Source organism: Phyllobates terribilis, unplaced genomic scaffold (assembly GCF_046119375.1).
Source record: "Phyllobates terribilis strain yellow unplaced genomic scaffold, ASM4611937v1 Scaffold_1__5_contigs__length_1240528914, whole genome shotgun sequence".
Classification (NCBI taxonomy): domain Eukaryota; kingdom Metazoa; phylum Chordata; class Amphibia; order Anura; family Dendrobatidae; genus Phyllobates; species Phyllobates terribilis.
In genome coordinates, this window is record NW_027362761.1 from 318,966,536 (window position 1) to 318,988,920 (window position 22,385).

Sequence of the window (22,385 nt, forward strand, 5' to 3'; positions counted from 1 at the left end):
CAATTGGGGATGCAAATGGTATGGAGAAATTTTACTTCCAGCCAGGTTCCACACCAGCAAATGACTGTCTCTCAAGTAGGACTGTAGCAGTGAACTCATTTCCTGAAATGTAGTGGCAGGAGAACCCCAACACAGTACATCAAGGACTATACATAGAAAAGAGGGCTTCTGCCCGACCAGAACAACATGTAGGCTACAATGACTATATAATCTAATGAAATCTTAGCATATTTACTGTCAAAAAGCAGAAAAGGAAAAGGGGAGTCTGAAAAACCATATATCTTTTCATAGGTAAGCTGAGTGGTTATTCAGAGATGTTGATGATCCACACTTAGGCTGGTTTTACACGTCCGTATATTTCTGGTACCGGAAAAAATGGTAACAGAGATATCAGTGTCACACGTGTGCCGCATCAGGATCGCACGGACTGACGCCTGGGAATCAGCGGTACAGTTAGCGCTGTTCCCAAGCGCCAGGTGTTGAACACTGCCCTCGTCATGGTACCCTGATGTGGGTAGTAATCGGCTCCCGCAGAGTCCCTGTGTAAAAATAAGAATAAAATAATAAAATCCATATACTTATCTGTCCGGAGATGTCCCCCGCTGTAATCCTCTGACCGCTGACGCTGGGGAGAATGAGCCGCTGCAGCGAGCGGCCCTGGAGCTGAGCTCGGAAGTGGTGTCCTGTCACTCACTGAGCGCAGCTCCGGAGCCACTCGCTGGAGCGGCTCATTCTTCTCGGCGTCAGCGTTTTCAGATTAGAAAGAAAATTATAGACAAACATGTTAAAGGTAAAGACTATAAGACCATCTCCAAGCAGCTTGATGTTCCTGTTACTACAATTGCACATTATTCAGAAGTTTTAAAGTCTATGGGACTGTAGCCAACCTTCCTGGACGTGGCCGCAAGAAGAAAATTGCTGACAAATTGAAAAGACTGATAATAGGAATGGTAACCAAAAAGCCCAGGCCAACTTCTAAAGAGATTAGAAGTGAACTCCAAGGTCAAGGTGCTTCGGTGTAAGATCGCAACATCTATCAATCGTCTTAGCCAAAGTGATCTTCATGGAATACTACTGAAGAGGAAACTAATGTTGAAAGCAAATCATTAAAAAGTGACACTAGAAGAAGGCGCACTTTAAAACTGAGACAGCTGGAGCAGTTTGCTCATGAGGATTGTGTCACAGTACAGAAGTCTCATTGACAGTTACAGAAATCGTTTGTTTGCAGTGATTGCCTCAAAACGTTGTGCAGCAAAATATTAAGTTATGGGAACCATAATGTTTGTCCAGGCCATTTTCATTAGTTTTTAGAAAAAAAACAATGTTTCTGTTGAACCATAATTCACAAGCAATGTCTGATTTTCATTAGTTGTTATTCAGTAAATTTAATTGAAAATGATTTTTGTCAGTTTCAAGCTATTTGACCATTGTGGGCTTTTCTTTAACACAAGAGTAGCGACAATTGTGTCCATGTACAGTCATGGCTGAAAGTGTTGTCACCCTTGAAATTGTTCCACAAAATGAAGTATTTCTCTCAGAAAATTATTGCAATTACGCATGTATTAAAAACAGAAAAAAAGACAAATTGGACATAATTTCACAAAAAAATGGTCTGGATAAAATTGTTGGCATTTTTCCAAAACTGTGGGTAAACAACTTTGCATGTGATGCTCATTCAGACTCACCTGTGGCAAGAAATAGATGTGGGCAATATGAAAATCACACCTGAAACCAGATAAAAAGGGGAGAAGTTGACTCAATCTTTGCATTCTGTGTCTGTATGTGCCACACTAAGCATGGAGAACAGAAAGAGGAGAGAGCTGTCTGAGGACTTAAAGGGGTTTTCCCACACACAAAAGTTCATTTTAATCAATGGCTGAGTCCGACCGTGTACAGAACATGGTCTGATCATACCACAGCTCCTGGGGCAGGGAGGGGGAAGCAAAAGACAATACAGACATTACAGCACAAGATCACAGCTTATTCTTTTTGTAAGGCAAAACATTTAATTGCCTGTTTTTAAACAATGTTTTACTTCAAAGAAAGAATCAGTTGCAATCCCGTGCTGTTCTGTCTGTATACTCTTTTGCTTCCTTCCCTGCCCAGGAGCTGTGGTATGATCAGACCATGTTCCGTACACGGTCAGACATAGACATTGATTAAAATGAACTTTTGTTTGTGAGACAACCCCTGTAAGAACCAAAATTGTTGAACAATATCAACAGTCTCAAGGTTACAAGTCCATCTCCAGAGATCTTGATGTTCCTTTGTCCACATCAACGTAATCAAAAAGTTTACAACCCATGGCACTGTAGCTAATCACCCTTGACATGAACGGCAGAGGAAAATTGATAAACGATTGAAGCGCAGGATTGTACAGATGGTGGATAACCAGTTCCAATCAAGTTACAAAGAAATTCAAGCTGTCCTGCAGGCTCAGGGCGCATCAGTGTCAGCGCAAACTATCCATTGACATTTGAATGAAATGAAATGTTATGGCAGGAGACCCAGGAGGACCCCACTGCTGACACAGAGACTTAAAAAAGCTAGACTGCAGTTTGCCAAAATGTATGCGAGTAAACCAAAATCCTGCTGGGAAAGCATCTTGTGGACAAATGAGACCAAGGTAGCATTTTTTGGTAAAGCACATCATTACACTGTTTACCGAAAACAGAATGAGGCCTACAAAGAAAAGAACACAGTACCTAGAGTCAAATATGGTAGAGGTTCAAAGATGTTTTGGGTTTGTTTTGCTGCCTCTAGCAGTGGGTGCTTTGACTGTGTGCAAGGCATCATGAAATCTGAAGATTACCAAAGGATTTTGGGTCGTAATGTAGTTCCCAGTGTCAGAAAGCTGGGTTTGTATCCTAGGTCATGGGACTTCCAGCAGGAAAATGACCCCAAATATACTTCAAGAAGCTCCCAGAAATGGATGGAAACAAAGTGCTGGAGAGTTGTGAAGTGGCCAGGAATGAGTCCGGATCTAAATCCCATTGAACACATGTGGAGAGATCTTAAAATTGCTGTTGGAAGGAGGTACCCTTCAAATATTGGAGACCTGGAGAAGTTTGCAAAGGAAGAGTTCAGTTATTTATTCCAAAGGGTGTGCAGCCAATTAGTAAGTTAAGGGTGCCAACAATTTTGTTCTGCACATTTTTGGAGTTGTGTGTGAAATTATGTCGAATTTGCCATTTTTTCTCTTTTTTTGTGTTGTTCCAATACACACAAAATAAATAAAAAAATGTGTGTGTAACAAAACATGTGTAATTGCAATAATTTTATGGGAGAAGTGCTTCTTTTTATGGCACAATTTAAAGGGTGCCAACACTTTTGGCCATGGCTGAGTATTTATGAATATAAGCAGCTATAGTGCAGCATGAAAATGATGCCCTACAACATTTTATATATAGTAAGTACATTTTTTCAGCTCTCCATTCATTAGTATATACAGTATAACTGAACCCAAGTTTATCCCGTTAGGGAGTTGGCAACTCTGCACTCTTAATCAAAAGACTATCAAGGCAGATGATTATTAGCTAATACAAATTATTTGTATTTTCTTTATTAAAAAATCTGATGACTATGGACCTTTAAATTACACAATTTTTATTTCAGGTTTGATTCTGGATAATGTGGTCAAAGAGACAAATCCAACCACGGCTTTAGAACTTGGCACATATTGTGGCTATTCTGCTATCCGGATATCCCGTTTACTGAAGCCAGGAGGTCGTCTGTTTACTGTGGAAATGAAACCAGAGTATGCCGCTGTGGCCAAACAGATGATTGAGTTTGCTGGCGTGCAAGATAAGGTTCTCATTAAGACATATTAAATCTGTAAAGTACTGACTATAGCTTGTAAGGGTGAGCAAATCGATTCTAAATGAGTCAAATTCAGGTAGAATTTACCAAAATTTGCGGATTCTGCCACCCACCATTTTGATGTATTCTTTTTGTCCAGGGTGGGGTTTAGAACAATAAAAATTTATAGTTGCCTGCCTTACCGCCGAGCTCCCCATCGGTCCTACTTTGGCTTTTTAAGCCCCAGCTCCATTCCTTTTCGCTCTTTTGCCAGCACTTCTGCATGTCAAGGCCTACCCAACTTCAGCCAAGAAGTGGCCGGAGCAGAGCAGAGGGGGGTATAGGAATCGAGTGGAGGATCAGTGGGGAGCTGCAGCAGCCTTGACAATTGAGGGGCTGTGAGAATATGAATTTTTATTTATTTTAAACTCTTCTTGTCCAATCCACTTATTATGCTTGGTGGAGACCTTAGCGCATTATAAATGTCTTTTTTAAATGGCCATCACAGCTCATTTGAATCACTTTGAATTTCCTAGACGATATTGAGCTAATCTGCCGAAATCAAATTTTGGCAGATTTGTGTATGTCTAAGAAAATAATTTTGGTGAGTCCCAAAAATAATTAAAATCCTCAATGTATTACAGAATAATTTAAAAGATCATACAGGTTGGGAATACATCTCAACGCGTTTCTGGCAAAAAGCCCTTATTCACTGAGATCTCAGTGAATAAGGGCTTTTTGCCAGAAACGTGTTGAGATGTATTCCCAACCTGTATGATCTTTTAAATTATTTTCTAATAAATTAAGGATTATTAATTATTTTTGGGACTCACCAAAATTATTTTCTTATGTGAAGCCGTAAGTCACAGCTACTGGTTGGTGACCCACAGCATTGTAAGACGAACTGAGTCTTAAATAGGACACTTTGAGGCTGCTTTTTTTTGTTTATTTACCTTGTGTATGTCTAATAGCTAGTATGTAACACTTTGCATTATTTGCAAAAATGGCTCCTGAAAAAAGCCTAAGGACGCAGTCAGACGGCCGTATAACACATACGATGATCACATCGCACGGACTGTCTCGGGTCAGGAGAGCCTCCAGCCAGTCCAAGCATTGCGATGTGATGGTCGTCTATGTTATACGGCCGTGTGACTGTGCCCTAATACGGCAGTATTTTAATCAGTATTTCACATCAGTATTTGTAATGCAAAATCAGAGGTGGACCTTTTCTAAAATTGGTCCACTCTTTGTTTTGGCTTACAAATACTGATGTAAAATACTGACCAAATACTGAATGTGTGAATGTGACCTCACATAGAATTATAATAGTTCTGATAACACTATACTGTCTTCAAAAAGTAATCCAAAAAAATCAGCATAGAAATGTTGTTTTTCTTCAGTGTTAGGTGATTTATTCGTTGTGAGAGTAGTTACTGCATATTAAATAGTAAGCAATTTCTATGGAAAAATCTAAGATGATTGTTAAGCTATCCTAGACTAGCCAAATATTTTAGATATAAAGCTGCATAGAAAGTAAATAGAAATATTGGTTTCCATAGGTAGAGATCCTGCAGGGCTCCACAGCAGTAATCATTCCAAGCCTGAAAGCAAAGATTGGTGTGGATCATGTGGACTTTGTATTTATTGATCATTTCAAGGAGCGCTATGCATCTGACACCAAATTACTTGAGGTGAGTAGGGTTTTTTCAACAGCTAAGGAATATTTCCAACTAAACCCTGGCCAATGCATTTTTTGCAACAAAAAAGATACAGAAAAGCAATGCAAAAGAATAGAGGCAAGCCCCCATTTTTTTGCACTTTTTTTTTAAAAACTTGTCTAATAAGGCACGAAATAAAGGTGGCGCAGGCATGGATCCAGTATTAAAGCAAATTAAGCCAAAATTCTGGCACATTTTGCTCAGTAACTCTTTATATCACATACACTCCCTGACAGAAGTTGTGTCGCTTATCCATGTTATGTAAATAAAAGCTTATAACCTGACGTTAAATTCATCCATTGGTTTTATAAATTACTCTTTTGAAAGCTGAAACCCTCCCAAATTTGGTTTAGGTTAAGAAAATAAATTGCCATCAATGCTGAAATATTGATCATTTAATGAACACAGAATGGTCAGATTTTGGCAAGACAAAAGTTTTGTCGCCTGGTCATATAATGCATCCAATCCTAGTTTACATCCTCACCAGTGCTCAGTAAATGATGGGTTAATTAGTGGGTGTGTATAAAAAGAAACCCTGTGTCACGGGTGTGTTGCCACGAAGATCATCACGAGTACACAGCCTGACTTCTCGCAGCTGACTTGTTGGTGCTTTGTGTTTCTCGGCAGTGAGGGAGTTAATTCTCTCTCTCTCTCTGGGCTAGATGAGGTCCAGCCTCGCCCAGCTGCAATCAATACTTCTGTAGTGAGACTCCTTCATATACCTGCTGGTCTGTCTGGGAGGTGTCGGTGAAAGCATTTCATTCAGACTGACAGAGCGGATCGTGGTGTTTGGAGTTGCTGAGCTAAGTGTACTTGGAAGTGTTTTTTCCCTTTCCTCGCTTTATCATTTATCTCCTTTCCCGTTGGTTTTCCCTCTGTTGTAGTTGAGTAGTTGTTTGTATGCAAGGTGGTTTTGGTTTTTCCCTTGTACTGTCTCGTTCGTCTAAATACTGTGTTTGGGCATATTATTTCTTGTTCCCTTTGGTTGTGATCGGGGTCCTTCTCAGGACTAGATTACTGAGGTGCAGGGATCTTCAGGAGGTAGGGGTTACGCTGGCGGCCTGGACCTCTGTACCTTTAACAGTACCTCCAGGTTGAGGGATTAGTCAGGGCCCCAGCTTAGGGTCAGCTTAGGCCCCCTACCTCCAGTATACAGAGACAGCGTGACACCCTGCACCCCAGATCTTCACTTGAACTGCAACTTGAGCTCTGACAACATGCTAAAAATCCACCCTTCCACCAAAGCCTTGGTTTTGTAATGTTTAAATGTCCGACTACGCCACCCGTGGATTGCGGTCACTGAGAACCGCCGCTGCGGGGCAGACCGCTGAGGCTGATGTTGTGTGCGCAGCATAGGGTAGTATAACTCTCCACGGGAGGAGTATAGCCTCAGGGCAGTGAGTGCAGATGGTGGGGGTGATGGTGCGCGGGAGCAACAGTAATGACTCAGAGTCCAGTGATGCAGTCCAGGGTCTTTACTCACAGTTTTACACTCCAAGCCACTTCTGCAGGTAATGGCTGCCCACGTCGTACTGTGCTCACCAGGTGAGGGGCTCGGCCAACTCCCAAGTACCTTTTGGAATGCTTTTCAGGTCCCCCTTCGTGTGTCCTTTCTCTGGCCCGTCGTACCCCACAATTGACCACGTTTCTGTCCAGCTGCCTCGGTCCTTGGCGGGCAAACGTATGTTCCGTTTCCCTGGGTCCTATATGGTGCCTTCCTAACGGGTGTAGTGAGGGGCCGTACACGTGCAATGCCACGGCCTCCGGTTACTAGCTGAGGGTAGTTGCTCTCCTCCACTAGATGAGGGATCCGGTTCCCTTTCTTGGCCTGACCCCCCTACTCTGGTAGCGGCGGGCGTGCGGTGGCGGCTTGCCGGTCCGCATCCCTGGGGTCCCTTCACTCCACTCCTGGAGCCTCCTCCGTTCCTCTCCTCTCCTTTCTTCTCCTCCAGGCCCAGGCCTTGAGATTTGGCCTGCCTGCGGAGCAGAGCCCATACAGAGCCCCTGCTCCCAGTCTCCTTCTCTCTCTCTCTCTCCCACTTTCTACTCTGACTCTAAGATGGTGCCCGCCATATATACCACCCTATACAGTGCACCCTGGATCTACTCTCCCCACCCACACACTACCGGGTTCCCCCTTTCTAGGTGTTCCCTCCCCCCACTCCAGCCAGGGACAGGGGCAGTTGTGCTCACTCTTGGGAGCATTGTCGCCCTGTCCCTCGGAAATGTGGTGTAGTGCATGTGGGTGTTAGGGTCCTGAGTCACACTCCATCCTTACCTGGAAGTGAGATATCACACCTCTGGGTGAGATGCAATACCTCTGTAGCGACCGAACCCTCGGGGCACTACACATCTCTACAACAAAGTTCCTCCAGGCAAAAAAGATCAAGGTGCTCAAGGACTGGCCAGCCCAGTCACCAGACATGAACATCATTCAGCATGTTTGGGGTAGGATGAAAGAGGAAGCTTGGAAGACAAAGCCAAAGAATCTAGATGAACTCTGGGAGGCATGTAAGACTGCATTCTCTGCTATTCCTGATGACTTCATTAATAAATTGTATGAATCATTGTTGAACCGCATGGATGCAGTTCTTATAGCTCCTGAAAGTCACACAAAATATTAAATATGACTCTAATAGCACCACAACTTCATTCACTAATGTTATGCAACATATATTTGTATTTTAAGATAATTATTTGTTTGAATATCACATTACTTTCTGTGGGCGACAAAACTTTGTCTTGCCAAAATCTGACCATTCTGTGTTCATTAAATGATCAATATTTCAGCATTGATGCCAATTAATTTTCTTAACCTAAACCAAATTTGGGAGGGTTTCAGCTTTCAAAAGAATAATTTATAAAACCAATGGATGAATTTAACGTCAGGTTATAAGCTTTTATTTACATAACATGGATAAGCGACATAACTTCTGTCAGGGAGTGTAGTTCAGGAATGTTTATGTTGAGATGTGTTAGATTCTCTACAAAAACAAGAAAAAAAAAGGACCTGCACACCTTTAGTATTAAGTACAGGTGCACAGATACACTGCAGCCAATATGCAACCATAAATGCAATATATACTTACACTATGTGTCAGCACACTGTAATAAATAAATACATGAATTCCATCATTGCTATACACGTTGAAAACATAAGGTGCTTGGTTAACATTTTTTGATCAAAAAGTGTAAAAAAACATCCAGCCACATGAAGGTGTTACCTTTTATATGGATGGTCCCCACCACTTGTGTTTAATTTCTTTGTGTTGAGCCAGGCCTCATCTGAGCTGGGGATCTGTATACCATGACACAAAGATAACATGAATTCCAAATTGTATTCCTGAATATATGGATTAATGAACTGATCTGTGTAGCTAAACTTAGGAATTGAAAGTTATCCCTGTATTATATTATTGAAAAACCTTTCCTGGTGCAACGGTTTGTATCCCTAAATAATTGATTCTGAAGCTATGGTAAATATTAAGTCTAGCTACACTTGGAATTCATAAATTACCGTATTTTTCGGATTATAAGACTCACATTCCCCCCCCCCCCCCCAAATCTGGGGGGAAAATGGGGGTGCGTCTTATAATGCGAACTGTATAATCCGAAGTGTTTACCGGTTGTTGGTGGAGCGGGGTCCTAGGATCACTGCTGCCGGAAGCTTCTGCCTTCCAGCAGAGGCAGGAGTTGGAAGATGGCTGCGGTCCCCATGCTGCGGGCCCCTTGTTTCCAGTAAGTGTCCGGTGGTTTTTGTAAATGCCGGAGCCCCGCACCTTCCATACTGTTCCATATGGCAGTCTCCGGGAAAATGGTCGCCGGAGATCTGTGCCGAGATCTCAATCAGAGCATGCGCCGCCACCGGCGGCCATTTTACCGGAGACCGCCGCATGGAACAGTATGGAAGGTGTGAGGCTCCTGATTTTACAAAATGTCGGCGAAGCCCACGCACCACCAGACGCCTACTGCAAGCATTGAGCCAGCAGCCATCTCCCGACTCCTGCCTCTGCCGGAAGGCAGAAGCTTCCTGCAGCAGCGATCTCCCGACTCCTGCCTCTGCCGGAAGGCAGAAGCTTCTTGCAGCAGCGATCTCCCGACTCCTGCCTCGACCCTGCCACCTGGGACCCCGCTCTACCAACACCTCAGCCCCCCAGGTAAACTAATTATAACACGCACCGGTTTATTAAAAAAACACAAAAAAACATTAAAACATTTTTCCGCAAAATACGGTAGTTTTGTACCAGGTGTCAAGGAATCATAGCCCTGGAGGACACGAAGATCCACCCACTGTTATCTTTTGTCACAAATAGCTCCCTGCTGCCCCCTATAGTCCGGTCAATTACGCAATTGACTGACGATTAACGGAGGAGGCCACAGGCTATTTCCACTAATAGGCCAGTTATTGGGAAACTAACAGTGAGTTTATGGTATGTACACCTCAGATTCCAACGCAATATTAGTATTTACTCCCGGTACAGTCACTGCTAACTCCAAAATAGCTCAAGAACTACTCTCTGCCACCACCAGTCATTTTTTTATATACAGGCCAACTGAACGGCTGGTTCTGGTAGCGTATGGTTTTGGGGTGTGGTTTACAGAACAAAAGGAACAGAACTATTAAATTTTATATTTAATCCAGATCGATAGGCAGTGTTTGTACAAAAAATATACAAAAGATTTTACAAAGGGGACAAAACAATACAGCATATACAATTGCATAAAATAAAAAGGAGTAGCAAAATAAACTTACTACACTGATCACGGTCATGATTCAGCTTAGCGAAGGAGAGCACTTCGATTGCAAACATCCAGTGAATGGGTATCATGTACACACCGATGTGTATCTCTCTACAGGATCACAGATCATAATTTGGCTTGACATTTTATTAGCGCCTAAGTTACACCCACACACCCCCCCCTTGATGACCTCACATGGGCCGGGTTGTGGGATGTTCTCAGCCCTTCAGGATGTTGTGAAATTCCCAACTTATGTGATATCTTCCTCCTGACGATCACACAAGTTAGAGATCGCCGCCATATTTTTTATCGGGATTTTACCTTTCCATAGATAGTAAACATGGCATGGCTATTGTGAGTTATCTGGTCACTATTTATTTGGGGCTTATGGCAGGTGTCACAGTTATGAGAAAACATGTATATTCTTCCTTGATTATCCCTGAAGCTGAAAATGTATGTCCCATCAATATCTGATCTATACAGACTCCAATATTCATAACTCTCCACCGATGAACCTGGGCTGGTGTAAATGTATAACATTTTCCCTGAAGGAAACAATGTATTTCCTGGGGACAAAAGAGGATCCTCTATTTCTCTATGTGTAAACACATGCCCATATTGTTATTTCGATCCTCTGAAAAGACCTTTCCTGTCCAATTACCTGTACTCTGTAAATATCAGTCTTTTTCACAAAAGACATCCTCTTTCAGTCACCTGGGCTTCAAAAGTAGTTTTAAATAGATTTGTCACTTCCCAGCTATACGGAATTTCCTCTATGTCAACTGGGCAATTCTATTTCAAGGCAGGTTATGATGCCAGATGTCTCGTACTACAATTCTGTGTGAGAGAGGAGGAGGGGAGGAGGGGTTTTATCGTAATATTTTCTATGACACCAGGGCATACAGATGAAGTGTCTGCACTGCTCGACTCTGTATCCACATAGAATGAGCTGCTGAGTTGTACATATGTATTTAAAACATCACATATGGCCCCCTAACATGTTTCACCATTTAAAAGTTGTGTCTTAGGGAAAAATGTGGTTATGCAGAACACAGATTGAGCTTCTAGGCTTTTAAATGCTTGGTTATGATCTCATTGTGATGTCTATCAGATTCCCCCAATCCCTTTGTGGATGAGTTGCATCATAAAGGACTGACAGCACACTAGATCTATCTGCATACCACATCACAGGGATAGGAGAGGCAGCACTAGCAGCCAACAGCATGCCTCGATGTCATGGTTGGCATCACCATAGGCTACAGTGCTTGCTGTTATACAATACTATTTATGCGCACTATTAGATGTCATGTGCTGTTATGTTCTCTATAGTTAGCGATGTATCTACAAGTTAATATGGAAAGGTCATTCATTATTGCAGGTACATGTTATGTAAGCAATGGATAGAAATAAAGTGTCCCTAAAGCAATAAATAACAGTAGCTGAAATACTCTAATATGCTATACTAGCAGGCAGCTAAATATAGTACAGCAATATCATAACTATTATAAGTGATGCATATATTTATAGATATTATTCAATTGATAAATATTGATTATATAATTCAAATAAAATGGTAAATTACCAATTTGTGCTGTCTCAGTTAATTGCTTTATCAAGTAATAGGTCTTATAGCTGTACTTATATATAGTTAGTCTAGAGATACTTGAACAATGACCCAATCTTCATGATATGGGCTCTACATTCCACCATTTGTGATTTAGAATGAAATAACGAAGATGCAATTGAAGTGTAGACTTTCAGGTTTAATTAGAGGGACTGAACAAAAATATCCTGTGAAGCGTTTAGGAATTGCAACCATTTTTCTACAAAGCCTCCTCATTTCAGGGGCTCAAAAGTAATTGGACAAATTAACTTTATCGTAAATAAAATGTTCATTTTTTTAGTACTTTGTAGAGAATCCTTTGCAAGCAATGACTGACTGAAGTCTGGAAGCCATGGACGTCACAAAATACTGGGTTTCCTCCTTTGTGATGCTTTGCCAGGCCTTTAATGCAGCTGACTTCAGTTGTTGCTGGTTTGTGGGCCTTTTGCCTTAAGTTTTGTCTTAAGCATGTGAAATGCTGCACGATGGGGTTAAGATATGGTTATTGACTCGGCCATTGCAGAATATTCCACTTTGCCTTAAAAAATCTCCTGGGTTGCTTTCACAGTATGTTTTGGGTCATTGTCCGTCTGTCCTATGTAGCGTCGTCCAATCAATCTTGCTGCATTTGGTTGAATCTGATTAGAAAGTGTCGCCCTGTACACCTCAGAATTCATCCGGCTACTTCTGTATTCAGCCCCATCATCAATAAACACTAGTGACCCAGTGCCATTGGAAGCCATGCCTGTCCATGCCATCACGTTTCCTCCATCATGTGTTACAGAGGATGTGGTGTACTTTAGATCATGAGCTGTTCCAAGCCTTCTCCATACTTTCTTCTCATCATTCTGATACAGGTAGATACAACATAAAAAGAGAAAGAAACCAGCTCACCCAGGCTCCTGTCATCCTTAAGCACGGAAATCAAGGGACCACTTGTAAACTGAAAAAATAGAGGTTCCAGCTTCAATGATTGCAAAATTTTTTGGATTAAAAGAATTCCATCATGAGGGTAGACAGCAATGCGTTTTGAATGCACAAACTGCGTTCTTTGTCAAAGCTGTACATGTGCTGCATACAGACTAATTTATAGAACAGAAATAATGAGAGTCGGCACTCCGCTGGGCGTTGTGGTACACGTGGAGGAAACTATCTAAAGTCTTGATAATAAATCCCAGCACTCACGTGTAGATAAATTTCCTTTAATGAAAATCCACATACATTTATGCTAATTTATATAACAGTCCTCCAATGAAGGGGGGGGATGCAGTCACACTGTAATGTGTCATGATTAAGTAAAAACACCACATGATGCAACACATAGAAACACACAATACCATAAAATAAAATTACACATAAATAAAAAAACACATGTGACAAGTATAAAGTCCGCCATTAATAGTGAAACATCAGTTCACGTCGCATATTTAGACCGCTTGCATGACAGGTATCCAGATTGTACATCCAGAATGCTTCTCTGTCTAAAAGCCCCTTCTTGATGTTTCCACCCTTTGGATTAGAAAACACCTTTTCTATCCTGATTTATTTTAGTAAATCCTGAAGTACTTTTCCGGAACTGGGCTGGCCTCTTTAGATGTTTTTTGGCAAAGTAGAGTCTGACCTTTCTATTTTTAAGGCCACGTTCACATGTTCGGTATTTGGTCAATATTTCACATCAGTATTTGTAAGCCAAAACTAGGAGTGGGGGAAAAATGCAGAATTGGTTCACATGTTTCCATTATACTTTTCCTCTGAGTGTTCCACTCCTAATTTTGGCATATAAATACTGATGTAATATACTGACCGAATACTGAACTTGTGAACGTGGCCTAGAGCTGATTATTGGTTTGCACCTTGTGGTGAACCCTCTGTATTTGCTCTCATGAAGTTTTCTCTTTATGGTAAATGTATGTTAGGAACTGACCTGGTTGGAGTATTGGTATTGCAGTCACTAGGGGCAGCACTGGCAGGTAGCGTAGTCAAGAGAAGCCAGAAATCGGTACACAGGTAAGCAGTATAATCTTGAAGGATTTAGCAGGTAGCGTAGTCAGGAGAAGCCAGGAATCGGTACACAGGTAAGCAGTATAATGTTTGTATGAAGCAGCAGGAGAAGGGAGAGCTTGTTTAGAGGCTAGGAGCTCAATAATCTTGCAAGGAGGAGGTGCCAGGCCAGGTTTAAAAGGATGTGCAATCAGGAACTCACAGGATTAAACCAATCAGGAGCAACACGCAATACAGGATGGAGCCGTTCAGGAAAACATAGGTACTAGAATCTAGTTAGCCAGGAACTGTCCAGCAAGCAGAATAGCTAAGAGGGAAGATCTGCCGCTTGGTATACAAGAGCTGCTGGGGTCGAGTCCTGACAATGTAGATACTGAACTGCCTACTTTCTGGAGAGGGTTCTTCATTTGGGTGGATGTTGTGAAGGGGATTTCTTCACATTGGGAAGGATTCTGCAATCATCCACCATTGTTATAGTCCGTGAACTTCCAGGCCTTTTTGAGTTCACAAGGTCACGAGTGTGCTCTTTTTCTGCTGAATGTATCAGACTGTTTATTTGGCATCTCCTGCTCTCTCTCTCTCTGATAGATTTCTTCTTTATTTTTTCAGCCTACTTATGGTCTGTTTCTCTTCCATTGAGATTTCCTTTGACCACATGTTGTGGGTTCAGAGCAACAGTTTCTAAATGCAAATGCCACACTGGGAATTGGCTCCAGACCTTTTACTTCTTAATTGATAATGGATTAATAAGGGGATAGCCCATTCAGCCCACTAAAGAGCTTTTGAGATTAATTGTCCAATTACTTTTGATCCCTTTAAAAAGAGGCAGCTACATATTAAAGAGCTGTAATTCCTAAAATCTTACTCCAATTAGGATGTGAATACCTTAAAATGAAAGCTGAGAGTCTGTATTTTTAGCCCATATTGATTATATAACTGTATCTTGAATATGTTTTGGTAAACAACTAAAATACCAAAACTTGTTACTGTCCAAATATTTATGGACCTAACTATATTTGTCATATTGTTGCATCAAATGAATACAGTGCTGATAAATATAAAATATCTGTATTATATTGTTTTATTTTCTGTAATAAATCATCATTACTCATGATAAATTTACAGCAAATATACTGCCCAGTTTTATGTTCTTTACAAAAGTGATCAATGAATATATATATATATAGTTCCCAATTCATTAATTCATTCATTATTGCATTTGTGCCTTGGTTTTGGGTGTTTTAAGCCGGTTTTTGATTTTTTGATTTGTGCCAAATTCTTCTTTTAATTTGTGACTTTTTAGAGGTCTGCTTATACCTGTTTTTTTTTTTTTAATGTTTACCATTGTGGATGTGTTTTTTGTTTTCCAGATGTTTGTGGCTAATTTATGAAATTTTTGCCAAAATATACTCTTAAATGTATTTTTTATATACTTATTTATTTTATTAACGTTAGCAGACTGTAACACGTTTTAGTCTGGAAAGTCGCAAAAAAGGTTAATAACAAAAAAAAGCATTTTTATTTTTAGCAAAATTCATGATCCACATGCGCCATATTGAAGAATCTGCTACCAAAACATCATTGAATACCACAAGACAAAAAAATAAAAATAACTTAAACCCAACCCCCCCCCCCTCCCGCCTCCCAAATGATGAATTGGGCCCATAGTCTTGTCTCCGGTTTAATGGTAAGATGGCTAGTAGTGGTCATAAGGCTACGGCCCCACTCTCCGTATTCGGTCAGTATTTTTTCTCAGGAGTGGGAGCCAAAACCAGGTGAGGAACAATCAGAGAAAAGGTATAATAGAAACAAGTCACCAATTCTGCATTTATCACCCACTCCTGGTTTTGGCTCTCGCTCCTGAGAAAAAATATCATCTTTTCTGTTCCAGCGCCGAGCCACAATGCCAGCATTGTCTGCACTATATCAGCGGCAGATAGAATGAGTATTGTTTTAAATGTCATTGTTGTTTTTTGGTATGAATTAAGTCTACTGCAAAACCTGAGTATGATTAACCACTCAATCCTAAATTAGGCCACATTTGTGAAAAATAGACCATCCTCCCATCAGGAGACCTGGCCGTACTGCCTTGTTTTCCCATCCTGAGCTAACTACATCATGTACCTGTAGGAGGCAGTCAGCTCAGGTCTAGAGACTGGGAGGTCAGGACAGGTCTTCCGATGAGAGGATGGTCCATATTTCACGGTTGTGTTAAGCCAGCCTTACTTGGCATAAAACGCAGGAACCGTTGCTCTTGTTCATTGTGCAGTATTCTTTTATGACTATTTGTACATTTAAATTGTGGTTTCTTCTGCAACTTGTATAGGAATGTGGTGTGATCAAGACTGGATCTGTGATCCTAGCAGACAACGTTGTGTGTCCTGGGGCTCCAGACTTCCTTGAATATGTCAGGACATGTGGACACTATGACTGCACTAACTACCCATCTCATGTCGAATACACAGATAAGGCAGATGCCTTGGAAAAAGCCGTTTTTAAGGGCTAATTAAACAGAACCACTGGAATGCAATTAATTGTATTTAAAACTATATTAAGGAAAGAGAATGTCAAGACTTGGATGTATAAAAAGTCTCACTGTCAGTACTAATCAATTCTGTACCTTTTACTGTAATTTTACTGACAGATTTGTGTAGTTAAATAAACAGTGAAGCGAAAGTAAATCACTGCACTCTGATTCCATCTACTCTTTATTCCTTTTGAAAGGGCTTGGGACATAGATTTTCAGTGGATAACAATGTTCAGTCTGTAACAGCCCTGGTTAAAAATAATGGGAGCATGCTGTTCTAGTTTGTTCTTTTACAGACACTGCAACAGGAATCCTCCCTCCATTATAGTGAATGGGGTCAGTCTGGAATAGTTGGTGTACATCAGGAAAGTGAATCAGCCCTCTCATATTTGTTACACTGCTCCTATGATGGAGTAGAATGGTGGAAATTAGGAACACATACGTGAATAGAGCCCTCTGTGTGGTGTGATGTATATGTATGTTCAAAATTATGTATATATTTACATATAAATGTAACCTTTGAAAAGGTTAATAAACTTAAATATATATAGGTATTTGTCCCCATGTCCTTGGTATCAACTTTTCACCGCACCTAGGAGATGCTAGTTTGGTTCTTGCTTGTCCGCCACACCTCCGTCAATTCCTATGACATTCCTACATTTGCCCCAGAAGGAAGATTGGTCAGATAATACTGGTATGAGGTGTTTGTGTAAGGACCTTATACCAAGACCATAGGGATATGTATGTATGTGTGCATGTAATATATATACAGTATATACAGTCATGGCCAAAAGTGTTGGCACCCTTGAAATTGTTCCAGGAAAATAAGCATTTATCCCAGAAAATTATTGCAATTACACCTGATTTGTTATACACATGTTTATTTCCTTTGTGTATATTGAAACAACACAAAAAAACAAAGAAAAAGGCAAATTGGACATAATTTTACACAAAACCCCAAAAATGGGCCGGACAAAACCCTCAACTTACTATTTACTTGCACACCCTTTGGAATAAATAATTGCAGTCAATCGCTTCCTATAACCATCAACAGCATTCTTACACCTCTCAACTGTAATTTTGGACCACTCTTCTTTTAAAACTGCTCCAGATCTCTCACATTTGAAAGATGCCTTCTCAACAACTATTTTAAGGTCTCTCCATAGGTGTTCAATGGGATTTAGATCCGGACTCATTGCTGACCACTTCAGAACTCTCCAGCGCTTTGTTGCCATTCATTTCTGGCTGCTCTGAGCAGGAGCTTACAGTCCACCATCCCTGGGTGACCCCGCAGCCATCATTTGGCCCAGGGTAACTATGGACACCATTGGCACATCGCAATCGCGTTGTGCTGATCGAAGTAGAGAGGGAGCTTCCTCCCTCTGCGATGCCTATTGATGTTGCTGTCCCCACTGACAGTGGCATCAAAGGGTTTAAATGCCTGCGATCGGTACTAGCACCGATCGTGGGCATCGCTGCAGTGTGTCAGCACTCATATAGAGCTGCCAGACGCATTTCATTGCGGCAGAACTCAGCGTGAGTACGTGCGATCATCACGGCGTACATCTATGGCGGTTTGCGGGAACAATAAAAAAAAAATCCCACACACTGCATCCCTCAATACAAATATGTACCCCACCATTAACATACTATTAGCCACGCACCTTTTAAAAATATAAATGCATAAGCCAGCATTGTGCCCCGCCATTAACTATAATCTCTACCGCTCAATAAATATAAATTAGTCAGTGTCTGTGACTCTTCCTTGCAATTCATTAGAAGGCTATGTGCACACGTTGCGTTTTTACTGTACCAATTTGTTGCGGAAAACGTGCAACATTTTACAGTACAAGTAAAGTGAATGAGACATCTGAATTCTCATGCACAGGTTGCCTATTTCCTTGCAGATTTAAACCTGCATAATGGCAATTCTTGCAGTGTATTTTGCCCATACTAATGAGTGGGGAAAATTACACAACAAAAACACATAGCTTTAGTCCCTGTCCTGTGTTCACACACACACACACACACACACACACACACACACACACACACACACACACACACACACACACACACACACACACACACACACACACACACACACACATAAGCAGGGGTGGATTAAGAGTAGCAAAGGCCCCGGGCAGTTTAGAAGGCGTGGGCTCCCCCTACACACACACACACACACACACACACACCTGATGTATCACGTGACTTGTCACATGATCCCCCTTTGATAGATAATGTGATAGTTCATGTGAAATTAATTCTGCACAATAATATATTAATAATAATTTTTTTATAATTAATTGTATGACTTAATATTGAGCACAATTAAGTATGCTGACATCCCCCTATGTATGTAGGGTCTCATACTGTATAATATGAGCTTCCACATAATCCTCCTATACACAGCCAGAGGCTGTACGGCGCCCCCCCCCCCCCCCAGATACAGCCGGAGGCCGCACGGCGCCACCCCCCCAGATAGAGCCGGAGGCCGCACGGCGCCCTTCCCCCTCCCCCAGATACAGCCGGAGGCTGCACACACAAACATATACAGACATATACTAAGACAAATACATACACGCATAAACACATTTGAAACACAAAAATACATATAAACAGACATATCACACAATGATATCTGCACACACAGACAAGCACTGTGCCACACACACACCCACACACACTCACCATCCCCCTGCTCGGCTCCCGTCGTCCAGCTCCTCTCTGGTGGTAAGAAGCAGTGCAGGGCACACTGCATGACGTCACGCTAGCAGACACTGCCGCGCACAGGGCCGTCTCTTCTAGCTGTGACGCGGCTGGACCAGCACACGTGCGCACGCACAGTACGCAGACATGCGCGCAAGCACGGTACGCAGACATGCGCGCAAGCACGGTACGCAGACATGCGCGCAAGCATGGTACCCAGACATGCGCACACATGCATATGACACACAGATATGCACACAGACACATGCATACAGGCATACGTACATCTTATATATATAATTGTCTTATCCCGTCTGTCTGTCTGTCCAGGAAATCCCGCATCGCTGAGTGGTCCGGCCGCGGCCAATCAGCGATGCAGGATTTCAGAACAAGATGGCAGCCGTTAGCGGCTTATCTGCCACACGGAGGTCAGCGGCGATGCATCCGGGAGATGACTGGCGCTAGCAGCAGAAGTACCCTGACTGGCGGCCTAGGCGGCGCTGCTCCCCGGTTCTCCCTTCACACTTGCCTTCGGGAGATCAGCAGCCCTAGCCGCTGATCTCCCGACGGTAGCCACATGGAGGTGGCGATGCCGCGACCAATCAGCGATATTGGCGCCAAATTTACACTCTCACACGCTCACCCGCTCACACTCTCACCCTCATCCACTCACGCTCACACCGTCACCCTCACACGCTCATACTCACCCACACACGCTCACTCGCTCACCCCCACACACTCACACTCACGCTCACCCTCACACGCTCACCCTCACACGCTCACCCTCAGACGCTCACCCTCATCCTCACACGCTCACCCTCATCCTCACACGCTCACCCTCCGCTTCTCACCCTCCGCTTCTCACCCTCCGACGCTCACCCTCCGACGCTCACCCTCCGACGCTCACCCTCGCACGCTCCCACGCTCACCCTCGCACGCTCCCACGCTCACCCTCGCACGCTCCCACGCTCCCACTCGCACGCTCCCACGCTCACCCTCGCACGCTCCCACGCTCACCCTCGCACGCTCCCACGCTCACCCTCACACGCTCCCACGCTCACCCTCAAACACTCACACTCACCCTCACACGCTCACCCTCCCATGCTCACCCTCCCACCCTCTCACTCACACGCTCACCCTCTCACTCACACGCTCACCCTCACACGCTCACCCTCACACGCTCACCCTCACACGCTCACCCTCACACGCTCACCCTCACACGCTCACCCTCACACGCTCACCCTCACACGCACACCCTCACACGCACACCCTCACACGCACACCCTCACACGCACACCCTCACACGCACACCCTCACACGCACACCCTCACACGCACACCCTCACACGCACACCCTCACCCTCTCACGCTCACCGTCTCACGCTCACACTCTCCCGCTCACCCTCAGACGCTCACACCCTCATCCGCTCACCCTCACACCCTCTCACCCTCCCACCCTCACACGCTCACTCTCCCATCCTCTCACTCACACGCTCACCCCCACACGCTCACCCTCACACGCTCACCCCCACACGCTCATCCTCACACGCTCATCCTCACACGCTCACACTCTCCCGCTCACACTCTCCCGCTCACCCTCACCAGCTCACCCTCACCCGCTCACACGCACACCCTCACACGCACACCCTCAGACGCTCACCCTCAGACGCTCACACCCTCACCCTCACACACTCACGCTCACCCTCACCCCCTCACACGCACACCCTCAGACGCTCTCACCCTCACACGCTCACACACACACCCTCAGACGCTTACACGCTCCCGCTCACATGCACACCCTCACGCGCTCACCCTCACACGCTCATGACCACACGCTTACCCTCACACGCTCACCTCCACACACCCACCCTCTCAAGCTCACCCTCACACGCTCTCCCTCACACGCTCTCCCTCACACGCTCTCCCTCACACGCTCTCCCTCACACGCTCTCCCTCACACGCTCTCCCTCACACGCTCTCCCTCACACGCTCTCCCTCACACGCTCTCCCTCACACGCTCTCCCTCACACGCTCTCCCTCACACGCTCTCCCTCACACGCTCTCCCTCACACGCTCTCCCTCACACGCTCTCCCTCACACGCTCTCCCTCACACGCTCTCCCTCACACGCTCTCACCCTCACACGCTCACCCTCACACGCTCACACCCTCACACGCTCACCCTCACATGCTCACCCTCACATGCTCACCCTCACATGCTCACCCTCACACGCTCACCCTCACACGCTCACCCTCACACCCGCACACGCTCACCCTCACACGCTCACGCTCACACTCTCCCGCTCACCCTCACCCGCTCACACGCACACCCTCAGACGCTCACACGCTCACCCTCACCCCCTCACCCTCACCCCCTCACACGCTCACCCTCACACGCTCACCCTCACACGCTCACCCTCACACGCTCACCCTCACACGCTCTCCCTCACACGCTCTCCCTCACACGCTCTCCCTCACACGCTCTCCCTCACACGCTCTCCCTCACACGCTCTCCCTCACACGCTCTCCCTCACACGCTCTCCCTCACCCCCTCACACGCACACCCTCACACGCTCACCCTCACACGCTCACCCTCACACGCTCACCCTCACACGCTCTCCCTCACACGCTCTCCCTCACACGCTCTCACCCTCACAAGCACACCCTCACACGCTCACCCTCACACGCTCACACCCGCACATGCTCACCCTCACACCCGCACATGCTCACCCTCACACGCTCACCCTCACACCCGCACACGCTCACCCTCACACGCTCACCTTCACACGCTCACACTCTCCCGCTCACCCTCACCCGCTCACACGCACACCCTCAGACGCTCACACGCTCACCCTCACACGCTCACCCTCACCCCCTCACACGCACACCCTCAGACGCTCACCCTCACACGCTCACACCCGCACATGCTCACCCTCACACCCGCACATGCTCACCCTCACACGCTCACCCTCACACCCGCACACGCTCACCCTCACACGCTCACCTTCACACGCTCACACTCTCCCGCTCACCCTCACCCGCTCACACGCACACCCTCAGACGCTCACACGCTCACCCTCACACGCTCACCCTCACCCCCTCACACGCACACCCTCAGACGCTCACACCCTCATCCGCTCACCCTCACACCCTCTCACCCTCCCACCCTCACACGCTCACTCTCCCATCCTCTCACTCACACGCTCACCCCCACACGCTCACCCCCACACGCTCATCCTCACACGCTCACCGTCTCACGCTCACACTCTCCCGCTCACCCTCACCA

General features: G+C 44.6%; 1 protein-coding gene across 3 annotated transcripts in view; it reads left to right on the plus strand.

Annotated features, from left to right (window-relative positions):
- Positions 1-16,549, plus strand: part of COMT (catechol-O-methyltransferase) — a 62,124-nt gene extending 45,575 nt beyond the window's left edge. For all 3 annotated transcript variants that reach the window (XM_073675486.1, XM_073675495.1, XM_073675476.1), the window contains exons 3-5: positions 3,616-3,809; positions 5,358-5,489; positions 16,187-16,549. In XM_073675486.1, coding sequence (XP_073531587.1) covers positions 3,616-3,809; positions 5,358-5,489; positions 16,187-16,366 — 506 coding nt within the window. In that variant the 3' untranslated portion in view covers positions 16,367-16,549. The remainder of the gene's footprint in view (positions 1-3,615; positions 3,810-5,357; positions 5,490-16,186) is intronic.
- Positions 16,550-22,385: the final 5,836 nt, after the last annotated feature.